A 14652-nucleotide genomic window follows, 5' to 3' on the forward strand; every position below is an offset into this window, starting at 1 on the left:
TGAGGACAGTGGGGACAAGGGGGACACCTCCCTGAGACTCTGGAGCTGCCTGTCCTCTCCTCCTGGGCCCCTGGTCTCTCTGAGCTTTTCTCTTCTCCCCACCTCCCAGCGTTCTCCTAACTGCCCTCCCATATTGCCTTGGTTAGAGCAGCCTTCATGGAAGTTGTGGGCCTACTAGACTGACCCATAGTCAGAACTGTCCCAAGGAAGATAGATCAGTAGCCCAGTAAATCCAGGCACTCTAGTTCAGTGTGAATTGGTGATGACTAATGAATAACATTTTAGCAGAAATTTGTCTGAGATGCTGCGTATGATATACATATGCTAAAATATCTTTTGTTCTTGCTCCAAAAATTCAAACCTGACCAGGCATCTTTTTTTTAAAGGTTTATTTATTTATATGAAAGGCAGAACAACAGAGAGAAAGACACAGAGAGATCTTTGATTAACTGGGCCACTCGCAAATGCTTGCAACGGCTGGGGCTGGACCAGCCCGAAACCAGGAGTCATGAACTCCATCTAGGTCTCCTAAGTGGTACTCAAGCACTTGGGCCATCCTCCACTGCTTTCCAGGTGCCTTAGCAGGAAGCTGCCTCGAAAGTGGAGCAGCAGGGACAAAATAAAAGCAAACAACTCTAATGTGGGATGCAGGTGGATTAACCTGCCACACAACACCCGTCCAGGGCATCCTTTTCTCCATTTGCTTCTGACAATAGGCTTTTTGCCAGATTTGGCAATGCCACACCAAAGTGTGGGACTGGGTGACAAAAGCCCCCTTTGGTGTCCCCACCTGCCAGTCCCATCCTGAGCTGCCCACCTGTCTGCTGGTGCATACAGGAGAGAAGGCATTGGTCCCGCACATGAACACCTTCCGGCCGGTGAGGAGTAAGACTCGCACGTAGTTGTGACACTCCTCCTAAGGGACGAAGCTGAGTGACCAAAGGCTCCCCCCAACACTCCTCCCCTGGGGTGGCACCAGGGAAATCCTGCCCACCATGCCAGCACAATCCCATCTGCCCACATCCACCCTCCCCGATGGTCAGATTATGTCTCTGGATGTCCCCTCCTTTTGGGGTTGGAGGGGCAGCTCCATGTGCCCCCTACACAAGGGACCCCGGTCATCTGGGTCAGGAGACCTCATGTCCATACTCAGCCATGAGTCCCCACAACCACAGGCCTCACCAGTCCCAACCACGTACCTCAGTCTTGCCTTTGCTTTGGCAGGAGCGGCGCGTGTCCTCGTTGGAGGCCCACTCTGTGGCCTGTAGGAGGAGCACACAGACATGACGTGGCCCACAGGGCTGATACCTGCTAGGGCTGACACCTGCTAGGGCTGACACCTGCTAGGGCTGCCTGCTCTCCCCTCCCTTCCTGCTTGGGGCAGTGAAGACTAGAATAGCAATGTCCCCACATCAGCATGGTGGGCCTTTGACCCACCTAGGGACTGAGCTGGAGAGAGAGACCTAGGCCTCTAGTATGTGCTAGGAAGTCAGAGGCAGGAGAGCAGCTCTAGAGAAAGGCCATGCTTTACAAACCTCAAGGACAAGATGTGGAATCACCTCAGGAGAGCCCTGCATCATGGTGCCTCTCCTGTCACCCACAGGAAAGCTGAGGCTCCATGCCATTGATACAACGCCCAGCATTGCAGCTGGTTGGTGGTGCAGCAGGCTTTGCATTCATATCCCTCTAGCCCCCAAGGAGGCCACATGTGATTCGTCCCTTTACCTCCCAGATGTCCCCTTTCCTAGCGGCTGCTGCATCCCCAATGAGTCTGCAACCCTCCTTTATTCCCTGGAAGTGCCACTCGGGCTGTCTGGGGACTTTGGGGATAGTGCCATGTTCTCTTAGGCCCGTGATTAGAAGTGGTCTGGCCACTCTGCCCTGCGCCTTTCACGATCCTCCTTCATTGGTTCTATTGCTATCCTCTGCCCTCAGGAAGGAATGACACCCTTCCCATTCCAGCAGTGTCAGCAGCTTTGGATGACTCATTTGGTATTTCTGGATCACATGTATAAACATGAACAGCCCCATTGACCCGGAAGAGCAAGCCCTGGGCAAGCAGCTATCCCATTCACCCAGGCAAAAGGGAGTGCACCTGCTTTGCCCATGCTCAAGGCTGCTTCTAGCCAAGCCAATCTGCTCTGCTTTCCAGACAGCAGCAGATCCGAGCCAAGGGATGGCTGCTCTGGGTGAGGGCAGGCTGACTTCAGGTTTGACCTGGGGCCAGACTGAGCTAATCCTTCCTGCAGGCCAAACCTGAAGCCCAGGTCCTCTGTTTCTCCCAGACCTCAGAGAAAGGCAAAGTGAGCCCTGGAGCTGGGCCACAGAAGGGCAGGCTTTGTTTGGGCAGAAGGGCAGGCTTTGCACAACTGAGCATAATCAGGTTCCCAGGCTGAGCCTTGCATCAGAGTAGGGCATAAATATGGGAGCTTTGAGGGGCATGCAGAGCAGCACACTGAAGCTTCTGGACAGTGGCATTGTGGGGATAAGGCCTTGGAACCTCTGAGCACAAGGGAAGGTCAGAAGGGTCAGCCTTGTTCTTCAGGGGGCAGGCAGATGCATTCCCCAGAAAGTAGTTAACATGACCCTGAGCTCCACAGCAAGACAGGCAGTAGGCCAGCAGCCTCAGATCTGCGTTCTTGACACCTCTCAACTGCCAGTGAGAGGAAACTAAAGCCAAAGAGGCTGAGCAATTTGGCTAAGGTCCCACAGTTAGTAAGCAACTAAACCAAGATGCAAAACCAGACACTTAACAGAGAAGCTCTTTCTGCCACACCCTGCAGCCTCTCAAAGCAAACAGATTTCTTGAACCAAACGTTAGACCATATGGCCCCCAAAGAGTACATATATTTATAATGATAACAACACAGAATGAGCTTTTTTGAGTTTATTTATTTTTAAAATTGTTTTTAATCAAAGTAATGATGAGTGTTACAAGTAAAGTAATATGAAAAGTGTATTAATAGAAACCTCAACAACCCACTCCTCCCACCCATCAACCCCTTCACCCAAGCAAACTTTTAGTTCTTTTGACTAGTTCTCCATGTGCTCTTTTTAAGACTTAGGAAACTTCGTTCCATTTGGTTTGAAAGGCAAGAGGACAGAGGAGTCAGAGCCTTTCCATCTGCCATCCGCTGGCTCACTTCTTGAATATCCACAACAGCCGAAGCAGAGTCAGGCACAAGACTGGAAATGCAGAACTCTATCTAGGTCTCCCTACTGCGGGGTTAACAGTGACCTCAGGACTTGAGCTCATCCCCTGCTGCCTCCCAGGGTGCGGATTAGCAGGAAGCTGGAACTGGAATCAGGCACGCCAACATCCTAAGCTGTGACTTAACAACTGCACCAGACTCGAGGGGTGTGTGTGTGTGTGTGTGTGTGTGTGTGAATCCATGTGTGAATATGTGAACATGTGTGTGTTTAAATCACTTTCTCAAAAATATGCATCAATCAGACTTCATCCTTTGAATTCTTGTTGTGGAGGTTAATAGTCTTCCCACTCCCCATCTCTAATCTCTCCCACCCCAAAGCACGCATGCATTTGCCCCTTTCCATCCTCCTACTATAATTCTTTCACATTTTAAATTAAAATCAATATTGAAATTTGCAACGCTGTCAATTTGGAAAAATTGCTTACTGCTACTAGCTAGAACCACAGACTTCACTGATTGTGAGACGCCACCAAGTTCCTATAAGAAAGGAAATTTGCTGTCAATCAAACGTTAAATTTTCAATGTCAACTTACTGAAAGTGCTCATGTTTAGACATATATTTTATTACGTATCAATCTTGTGCATTTAAAAAGAAAAATGTAAGCAAAATTAAGTATCTTTAACCCTTCCGTGCTCTCCTCTGGACTGCCTTTCTATTTCAAAGCTTTTTTTTTTTTTCTGGTTTCCTTGTTATTTTAGAGTAATCCTTTTTTTCTTAAAGATTTATTTTTGATTTTTTTTAGATTTATTTATTTTTATTGCAAAGTCAGATATATAGAGAGTAAGAGAGAGAGACAAAGAGGAAGATATTCTGTCTGATGATTCACTCCTCAAGTGACTGCCACAGCCAGAGCTGTGATGATCCGAAGCCAGGAGCCAGGAATTTCTACCAGGTCTCCCACATGGGTGCAGGGTCCCAAGGCTTTGGGCCATAGTCGACTGCTTTCCCAGGCCACAAGTAGGGAGCTGGATGGGAAGTAGGGCTGCCGGGATTAGAATCAGTGCCCATATGGGATCCTGGTGTGTTCAAGGCGAGGACTTTAGCCACTTGGCCACCATGCTGAGCCCAGTAATTCTTTTTTTTTGTTTTTAAAAATATTTATTTATCTGAAAGGCAGAATTACAGAGAGAGGATAAACAGAGATTTACCATCCACTGGTTCACTCTCCTAATGATCACTATGGGCCAGGCCAAAGCCAGGAGCCTAGAGCTTCTTCCGGGTCTCCCACATGGACGCAGGGATCCAAGCACTTGGGTCATCCTCTGCTGCTCTCTTAGATGTGTCAGCAGGGAGCTGGATCAGAAGCAGAGCAGCCAGGGCTTGATCAGTGCCCGTTTGGGATGCTAAGGACTTTGCAGGTGGCAGCTTTGCCCATTGCACCACAATACCAGCCCTGAAGCAGTTATTCTCACAGACAGGTCCACTCCGATATCTATGATTTTCTGCCAAGCTGCTCACCCTATCTTTCAAATCTGGATGCTAGCACTTTCTAGATCTTACCAGAAGGTACCCACAGAAAGTTCTCTGATTAATCAGGACCCCTTGTGCTTCCTCATGAGGTCTTAAAGTGTTCTGTGCACCAATATGTCCAGTTGCTGCTGTTGGGTCAGAATGTCAGCACTCATGTCCAAGTCCATGTTTGCATAGGCGGCAACAACTCCATCAAGATTACGGTGTGGCCAAGGGTGACCACAAGACACATCCTGATTTGAGACTCAGGAAAACACAGAAGTGTGCACGAGCGCAATCTCTGGAATCTGATGAGGTTTCCTTTCTTGAACAGCTTCCTGCTTCTCTCAGGCAGCATAGTTAACTTGGCCATATTCATCTGATAGTGTGGTGTGTGGTTATCACTGATGATGCTCAGACAGTCCTGCAGCCCTGACAAAGCCCTCTTGAGGATGCATGCACAAACGATTTGGGTTAGCAGTCACCCTCTGGCACCTGACCTGCGTCTCACCTGCCTCGCCTCTCCTGCTTCTGAGTCCCTTCTTCCCCTCTTTCTGCACTTGCTTGTTTTGGTGAATACATCCTCAGTATCTTCCTAAGAGATGGCACACAGTAAGCCCATTTTAAAAACTCTTGCCACGTCTGATCTTTTTTTGCTCTTCATATTTAATTGATATTTGTGATGCAACATTCTAGGTGGAAAACAATTTTCATGAAAAGATTTAAGGGCATTGATTCCTCCATGGTCTTCAAGGTTCTAATATTGCTATTGATGAATATGATATAACTGTATTTGCCAGTCTTTGGAGTTGTCCTTTTCTCTGCTCGTGTAGGCTCTGGAAGGTTTTAGAGTCTTCTCTTTTTGTTTTACATTTTTCTTTAATTTTATTTGAAAGATAGATTTACAGAGAGAGAGAAAGAGACAGAGAGAGAGAGACAGAGAGAGAGAGACAGATAGAAAGGGTGGAGAGAGAGAGATCCTCCACCCATCGGTTCACTCCCCAGATGGCCACAACAGCTATGTGAAACAAGCAGCCAGGAGTTTCTTCTGGGTCTCCCATGTGGATGGATGTAAGGACCCAAGGACTTAAGCCAACCTCTGCTGCTTTCCTAGTCCATAAGCAGGGAGATGGATTGGAAGTGGAGCAGCCAAGACTAAAACCAGTGCCCAGTTGGGATGCCACTGCTGTAGGCAGAAGTTCATCCAGTCAAGCCACCACACCAGCCCCATGGAGACTTCTCTTTTTATTAAGAGTGTTTTGAATGCCATAATGATGAGAGTCGGTCTCTTCTGGAAAGCCAGTCAATATTTTTCATTTTGAAGACTAAGTCTTCTGTCTTGGCATGTTTTCTTAGGTGACATTGTCCTAGATTTTCTCCTCTCCTTTGCCTGTGTCATCTCTTGTAGAACTCTTTTTTTTTTAAGATTTATTTATTTTTATTGCAAAGTCGGATATACAGAGAGGAGGAGAGACAGAGAGGAAGATCTTCCGTCCGATGAGTCACTCCCCAAGTGAGCTGCAACGGGCCGGTGCGCGCCGATCCGAAGCCGGGAACCTGGAACCTCTTCCGGGTCTCCCATGCGGGTGCAGTGTCCCAGTGCATTGGGCCGTTCTCAGCTGCTTTCCCAGGCCACAAGCAGGGAGCTGGATGGGAAGTAGAGCTGCCGGGATTAGAACCGGTTCCCATCTGGGATCCCGGCGCGTTGAAGGCGAGGACTTTAGCCGCTAGGCCACGCCGTCGGGCCCCCTCTTGTAGAACTCTTATTCATTCAGTCTGCTGCTGGCTCTCATGCACGGATCCTCCAGTCTGTCAATATTTCTCCCATTTTTCATGTCTGCTTGTTTGGTTGTGTATTCTTAGTTCTAATAGTTTTTTTTTCCAACTTTTTATCTTTGGATGCTTTGATTCAAATTTTCTTTTCCCAATCATATTTTTAAGGTCCCTATTTCAAAGTTTTTTGTGTTATAAACAAAACATTTTTATGTTGCAGAAGATAATAGGTGGTTATAATTAAAAGCTCCTTAATTTAAAATTTTTATTCACTTGGGAACAGAGCATGAAAGAGACAGAAAATGTGCTCCTATCATCTGTTCACCTCCCAAACATGCAGAGCAATCCTGGGGTGAACCTGGGGCCGAAGCCAGGAGTTGAGAGTGCAGCTGAAGCTTCCCAGGTGGTGGCAGGAGGCAGCTACTTGTGGCATCACCTGACGCCTTCTAAAGTTTGCAGTAGCAGAAAGCAGCTGTCAGGATTCAAAAGCCAGAGCTGAGTATGGAACTCGGGCACCCAGAGGTAGGACACAAGAGCTGGGCTGAACACCCACTCTTAAAAATGTGTGCTTATGTTTTTCGCATTATCTCTCAAAGATTTACTTGAGGAGCTCTTGTTGTGGCACAGTGAGTTAAGTGACACCAACAGCCCAAGTGGATGCTGGTCAGAGCCCTAATGCTCCACTTCCAATCCAGCTCTCTGCTAATGCATCTAGGAAAGCAGCAGAGAATGGCCCGAGTGTATGGGCCCTTGCACACCTATGGGAAACCAGGAAGGAGCTCCTGGCTACTAGTTTTGGCTTAGCCTAATTCTGGTTGTTGTGGTCATCTAGGGAGTGAACCAGCAGATGAAAAATCTTTGTTTCTCCCTCTGTCTCTGTAACTCTTTCTAAAGAAATAAATTGTAATCCAAAACCATGAACCATTTCCCTCCGAAAAGAGCCAGGGCTTCCCAGAAAAACAGCTGATTCCAGGTCTGGGGTAGCAAGTGTACCTTGTCTGTCACCCACGTTAACAAGGAAGCTATCAGAAATGACGAGGTCAAGATCAGAATGATCTAAGAGCTGACTCCAAGAAGCTCCCACATGTCAAAGACTGGCTTATCATAAAGGACTGATGCTCATCGACAATGTTTAAATCCATGAGTCTCTTGTGATCATAAGATAAAATTAACTGAGTAGTATTAAAAGGAACCAGCAAGGGCCCAGCACAGTAGCCTAGCGGCCAAAGTCCACACCTTGAACACACCAGGATCCCGTATGGGTGTCGATTCTAATCCCAGCAGGCCCCACTTCCCATCCAGCTCCCTGCTTGTGGCCTGGAAAAGCAGTCGAGGATGGCCCAAAGCCTTGGGACCCTGCACCTGCACGGATACCCAGAAAAGCTCCAGGCTCCTGGTTTTGGATTGGTGCAGCACCAGCCGTTGTGGTCACTTGGGGAGTGAAATCATCGAACGGAAGATCTTCCTGTCTGTCTCTCTTCCTCTCTGTATATCTGACTTTGCAATAAAATAAAATAAATCTTAAGAAAAAAAAAAGCACCAGCAAGCCAGCTCATTATTTGAAAACTGGTAAATAAAGGCGTGGATGCTGCCTTTCCTATCTGACTGGATCCCTGAGTTAGCAGAGGCTAGCACAAAAGTGGTTTAGTAAGACACTGTAACACTGAAAGAACAAATGGGTCCAGGTCACGGCCATTAAGGATGCTGAGAGAGGGGGGGAGAATCAGGCAGCATGCATCCTGCCCTCCCACAAAGGAATGCACAGTAGGGTGCAGGAAGAATCCCTTCAGCTCCTAAATTGAATAAAGTCCTAGGCCTTAACAATGCACAGGCAACAGAGCGACCAGAAATACACGTGACCATGTCACCTGGACCGCAGTCAGCAAAACCCATCAGCTGGACATTTACTGACAGGAAATTCTTATTAACTTTAGATCATCTTAAACAAAAATATCCTGGGGCTGGTGCTGTGGTATAGCTGGTAAGTCTGTTCTATAGCACCAGCATCCCACATAGGCTCCAGGTCGTGTCCTGGTTGCTCCACTTCCAATCCAGCTCCCTGGTGGTGGCCCAGGAGAGCAGTGGAGGACGGCACAAGTCCTTGGGCCCCTATTCCCATGTGGGGGGCCTGGAGAAGGCTCCTGCCTCCTGGCTTTGGACCCACCTAGTTCCAGCTGTTGCAGCCATTTGGGAAGTGAATCAGTGCATAGAAGAGCTTTCTCTCTCTGTCTTTCCATTTCCTCTCTATCCCTCTCTATGTAACTTTACCTTTCAAATAAAAATAAATCAATCTTTAAAACCCTTGTCTTTAGAAATATCTATGGAAATGTCTGAGGTTTGCTTTAAAATGATCAAGAGGCAGCATCTGTTGGAGTAGGAAAGGGGCCGCTTGGGACAGCTACAGCCCACGTTGGAGTGCCTGGGCTTGAGTCCCAACTCCAACTCCACTCCAGCTCCTTCCTAGCACACACCCTGGGAAGCAGCATAGGATGGCTCGAGTATTGCAGGAGACGTCAGTCAGTTCTTGCTTCCTGGTTCAGCCTAGTCTAACCATGGCTGTTGCGGGTTTGGGGGAATGAATCAGAGGATGGAAGATCTTCCTCTCTTGTCATCCTTCAAATCAATGAAAATAAATCAATGTTAAGGCATGATTCAAGGCAGAGGAGGGAAGCAAACCGACGAGTGAGAAACTTTCAAGCAGCAGCTCTTGAGGCTGCTGGTCTTGCTGTGTGACTTGAGTGTGAAGTTTTGCACAAGGAAAACTACATTTCTCGAACTTGTTTTAGGAGTACAGTGGGGGTGTGTGTGGCAAAGCACACTAAGCTTCCACCTGCTATACTGACAACCCACAGAGGTTCTGGTTCCAGTCCCAGCTAACTCATTTCTGATCCAGTATTCCTGTAAATGCTCCTGGGAAAGCGGCAGAGGATGGCTCAAGTGCTTGGATTCCTGCATCCATGTGGGAGACTCTGATGGAGCTCCTGGCTTCAAACAGGCCCAGTTCCAGCCATTGTGGCCATGAGGGGAATGATCCAGCAAATGGAAGAGCTCTCTCATTCCCCATCTCTGTTTTTCTCTCTCTGTAATTCAGTCTTTCCCTGTCTCTGCCAGCCTCCAGGAGGATGGTCCCTGGAGTCCTTGTGCTTCTCTAGTGTGAACCCTCCAGGTTCCAACCTGTGAATGGTGAGGGGCTGGCACATGTGCTGAGGTTGTTGGGGGAAGGCAGCCTTTCACTGGAGCTCTTGACTCCAGCCCCCACCTTTTTGATACCCCTAATCTTTCCTAGGGTCCCTAAATACAGGCTCTAAAGGTGAGTCCTGGCTCTTCACTAGGCAAAGGGGGGTGGGTGTAGAGGACAGGATTGCTGTGTGGGATAGAATGGGAGACCTGGGCTCCAATCTCAGCATTTAGAGAATTGTGCCAGTTCCTCTTGATGGCCTTGTGCTTTATCCTCACACTCCCCAATGCCTGACACCTTTTATTTCCTCTTAAATAAAAAAAGAAAAGGCAGAGAGAGAGAGAGAGACCTTTCATCTGTTGGGCCACTCTTCAAATGCCAATAATAGCCAGAGCTTGGACAGGCTGAAGCCAGGAGCCAGGATCTCCATCCAGGTCTCCCACATGGGTGCCAGAGACCCAGCCACCTGAGCCATCATCTGCTGCCTCCCAACACATGCACTAGTGGGAGGATGGAATCGGAGGTAGAGCTGGGACTGGAATGCGGGTGCTCCGCTGAGGGATGCAGGAGTCCCACCAGGTATCTTCACCACTAGGCCAAATCCCCACATCTCCCTGACACTCCAGGTTCTGAGCTCTCTAGGAGTCAGCTTGCCTCCATGCCATGCCTTTCCTACACCTGTGCCCCCTACTAAGGCACTGTGATGGCACCATCTTCTTTTCTCCACCCCAGAATGTGTTTAAGCTTGCATCTGTGGCCATCTCCTCTTTCGTTATGCCATTACAATATGTGACTTTTTCAATCCTTCACTTTTTCTCATGATTGCTGAGAACGTGAGGATATACACATTGATAACTACTCCAGCACTCTGACATACCAAGTACTTTCAATGAGGTCTGCCCTGGAAATTCCAGGCTGGTGACAGAGCAGCTGCATGGCTTCCTGGGTCAGGAGAGACAGCTGGTGACACGATCATGGATACAATCTTAACTGCTCACTCAGCTGTCTCCCACTCAGGAGCCAGGGACACTGGATGGGTCTGAAGGCAACTTCCATGCACTGAATCCCCCATGTAGCATGGTCAGGTTCAAGCTTGGACATTGCAGAGAGAAACTCCGGGATCACCTTCAGTGTCTGCCCAGCCCAGACAAAGCCCCGCCAGGGTTAGCATTTCTGCACTTGCAGGACACCTACAACCCTAGGTCATCAATCTGTTGCAATTAAGCCTCCTGTGGCGACACCCCCTGCAAGTGCTCTGGCCAAGGTCAGTGCTGAGTTCCTAATGGTCAAATCCTAGATCGCTCATCGTGCTGGTCCTCGCCACAGCCCCTGATGCTGTTGATCACCCACTTTCTTTTCTCTCCCAAGATCAGTTTATGAAGCTGGCCCTGAAAAACCATGGCAGGTGGGTTGTCCCCTGTTCCTGGTCCCCCACAGCCTCCACCCCTGATTTTCCCCCACCTGTGCCCCATCTGCTCCCAGCTGCACTTGCTCCCGACCCCCGCCCCCGTCCATCCTTCAGTACTTGGTAGAATGTAGGAAGGAGTTAGCAGGCTACTTCTGTTTTCCTCAGAGAATTGTCATTTACATTAATTGTTTAATAGGGGTTGGGTACTCAGAAGTCCCTTTAATAGACACCGGCTTGTGTAAACTGTTTGCATTTAGCTTCTCCTTTAAGGAACATCAATTATTTAAACTATCAATAAAGCACTGGGTTTTAAGTTTGCTTAAATCATACCCTGGGACCAAATGGGAGGACTGGTGGGCTCTGCAGTGGAGGGAGCAAAGGAAGCTGGCTGGGGGTGCAGGTGGGGCCTCGCCCTGCCTCCCCCATCAGCAGGGTGGTGCAGCTCAGCACTTGGATGCTGGCAGTAGACACTGAGGACAGCAAGCCTATTAGCAGCTTCCCAAAGTTCCCAGACAGGTAAAGGTAGGACACCCAGTGAAGCTGGGCTTCTTGTCATCAAAAGTCAGGGCTTGGGGCTGGTGTAATGGCTCAATTGGCTAATCTTTCACCTATAGGTACTAGCATCCCCTACAGGTGTCAGTTCATATCTGCTTCCCATGCACCTCCTTGTCTGTAGCCTGGGAAAGCAGTGGAGGAAGGCCCAAAGCCTTGGAGCCCTGTACCCATGTCAGGGACCTGGAGAAGGCTACTTGCTCCTGGCTTTGGATAGGCTCAACTCTGACCATTGTGGCCACTTAGAGAGTGTCTCCTTTCTCTGTAAATCTGCCTTTCCAATGAAATAAACAAATCTTTGAAAAAAAAAAGTCAAGACTTTCTCTGTACAGACAAGGATGAGAGCCCCACACTGAACTCCAGAGGCCAATGGTGACAGCAGACAGCCTGCCCCAGCCTCTGGCTACTTCTTTCCTTTAGGGTGAGCATGTGCAGCTAAAATATATTTCTTCCTTTCCTTGGTACTGCCCTACATCTGAAATGTGTGTAACCTGTGACCTGCGTGCCAGCTGTCATAGTCGAGGTTCAGTGCACAAAAGGCCTTAGTGACATGCCAGAGCAGGGGGTCCCCCAAGCTATGCTTAGCTGCACAGTGGAATCCCCTAGAAGTTTTTAGTATCCCCAGTGCCCAGGCTCTACCTCTGAGCTGTAAACTAAAAAAAATCTGCGAGGCTAAGGCACTGATAATTTTAAATTTATTTTACCTTATTTTTATTTGAAAGGGAGAGAGAGATCTTCCATCTGCTGATTCATTCCCCAGTGCCTGGGATTGAGTTAGGCTGCTGCCTGCGGGGAGTGACTCAGCAGGCCGACAGGTACTGGAGCCGAGCCAGGACTCACGCTCAGATAGTTCAATACAGTGCCTTCATGGCCATGCCAGTTGTCTGCCCCCACTAGAATTTTTTAAAAATGTATTTATTTTGATTTTTATCTGAAGGGTAGAGTTTCAGAGAGAAAAAATAAAGAACGAACGAAAGAAATCTTCCTCCATTTGCTGGTTCACTCCCCAAATGGCAGCAATGGCCAGAGCTGAGCTGATCCAAAGTCAGGAGCCTTGAACTTCTTCCATGTCTCCCATATGGGTACAGAGGCCCCAGAACTTGGGCCATCCTCCAATGTTTTCCTGGGCCATGAGCAGAGAATTGAATCAGAAGTGGAGCAGCCAGGATTGGATCAGTGCCCATATGAGATGCCACTGCCACAGGCAGAGGCTTAGCCTACTATACCACAGCACTGGTCTCCCCCTCTCTCACCAACCCTTCCCCACCCCACTTGCATTTTTAAAAAGCCCTCTGGAGATTACAGTGTACAGCCAAGAGGGCAACCAATGGTGTGGTGTCAGGATAGCCTCATTCCCACCCTAACGTTCACTTCACATTCCTGATGAATCCCATTGCCCTCCCAATCAAATATGGACTCCTCAGCTCAACAGCAACGTTGCCCTGCCACATGGCCTCACCTCCCACCCCTTAATACTCTCTCAGCCTCTGACAGGGATGCCCAGGGTTGCACACTGCCCACACCTCTGTTTTCATCCTTCGCTGGTGACCAAACACATCCATGGGGTTCTAGCCCAGGGCCAGCTCCCTGGGGGACTTCTGCATAGTCCCTGCTGGGCCCCACAGCCCCCTACCAGCTTGCTGCTATCTCTGTGCAGTCCCCTCTCTAACTCCCCGCAGCCACGCCATACTCACTGACAAGCCATGGGAGCCACATGGGAAGCCAGAGTCCAGGACCTACCCCACCTCCTCCCACACACATTGAGCCACTTCTGCACCAGCTATCCCCCAGGCCTTGCCATGCTGAGTTGGCATCATGGGCTTTGTTTTCTGTGGATGTCAAGTGGAACCGGGGCTCCGGAGTCACTGCTCATAGCCAAGCTGGCATGCCACAGGATGCTGCCTCTGAGGATTTGCCCAGGCCCTAGGATAGGCCACATGGTCCCCTCCTCCAGGGAAAGGATCATGGGTGATCTCTTATGAGCATGCTCCTTGAAGCAAAAAGGGCTCAGCCAGATTGGCCTTTGGATCTCAAATACCTGGCCTAGAGCAGGTGCTCACCAAGTGTTTATTGGGAAGATGGCTGGAAAGATGGGTGCACAGCCAGGCTGGTCCATATATGGCTAAGAGGACAGAAGGACATTTCTCCTTGACTTACTCTTGTTCCTCCTGATCGCCTCCTTTTCTGCTCCCTGAGTCCTCCCCTGGGGTGGCCTGCTACCAGTTGCAATGGCATCTCAGGGGATGGACTCAGGAATTATGAGAAGGAAGCAGACCAGGGGCCAACCCCACCTACCAGGAAGCCTTCCCTGCTGTGGGGAAACACCAGATCTAACAGCCCAGCACTTGACCAACTCTATAAAGGTCATGGGTATCACTAACCGTCTTTTGCTGGAGGCCAAGAGATTCATTGTACTTCCTTAGCCCCCAGCTCAGTTCTGGTCCACAGAACGTTTCCAATGAGCACCAGATCAGCGGGAATCCTCGCAGACACATGGTGTGAGGAGGAAGGACAGAGCTAGCCATCCTTTCTCCAGATGCCTAGCCTCTGTAGGGATGGTCTGGCACCTGCCCCTCAACTGGGGATAAACACTCTGGATCCAGGAATCTCATTAAAATGCCTCTCAGAGCACTTAGCGAATTATGCCCGGAGAGTCTTTCTTGGCAGCAGAAAATCAATCAATCACTGCTCACTCTAAAGGCTGAGTGAAAATGGGATCGGTGGACCACACCAAGAAAGGAATGGGGAATACCTTTTCCACTGAATCTCAAACTCAAAGATCCTCCAGTGACCTGAGACTGTGGACTTAGGATAACCAGCTGTCCCAGTTGGCCTGGTAAAGCCAACAACAACAAAAGAAAAAAAAAATCCCAGGAAGACAAGGAAGAAAAGTGAATGTACCTGAAGAAGGGAGACATTGGCAAGGCTGAGTCTGAAGAGGTAGTTCCTGTGGAAAGAGAAACGCAAGTCGTAAGTTGGGCTGGTTCTGCAGGCAGAGCCTCAGCAAGCAGCCTCTTGGGGGGGGATCCTAAGACAGGCAGGCCCAAAGAAAGCTCTGTCTACTCCCACTGGCTCCGTG

The 14652-nt window shown here is 49.1% G+C and overlaps 1 protein-coding gene across 2 annotated transcripts in view; it reads right to left on the minus strand.

Moving 5' to 3' along the window:
• SEMA5B (semaphorin 5B) overlaps positions 1 to 14652 on the minus strand; it is a 108018-nt gene that overhangs the window by 14862 nt on the left and 78504 nt on the right. For both annotated transcript variants that reach the window (XM_058661294.1, XM_058661295.1), the window contains 3 exons: positions 14475 to 14520; positions 1200 to 1262; positions 818 to 916 (listed from right to left, as the gene is read on the minus strand). In XM_058661294.1, the coding sequence (XP_058517277.1) occupies positions 818 to 916; positions 1200 to 1262; positions 14475 to 14520 (208 nt within the window). The remainder of the gene's footprint in view (positions 1 to 817; positions 917 to 1199; positions 1263 to 14474; positions 14521 to 14652) is intronic.

Source organism: Ochotona princeps, chromosome 3, assembly GCF_030435755.1.
Source record: "Ochotona princeps isolate mOchPri1 chromosome 3, mOchPri1.hap1, whole genome shotgun sequence".
Lineage (NCBI taxonomy): Eukaryota > Metazoa > Chordata > Mammalia > Lagomorpha > Ochotonidae > Ochotona > Ochotona princeps.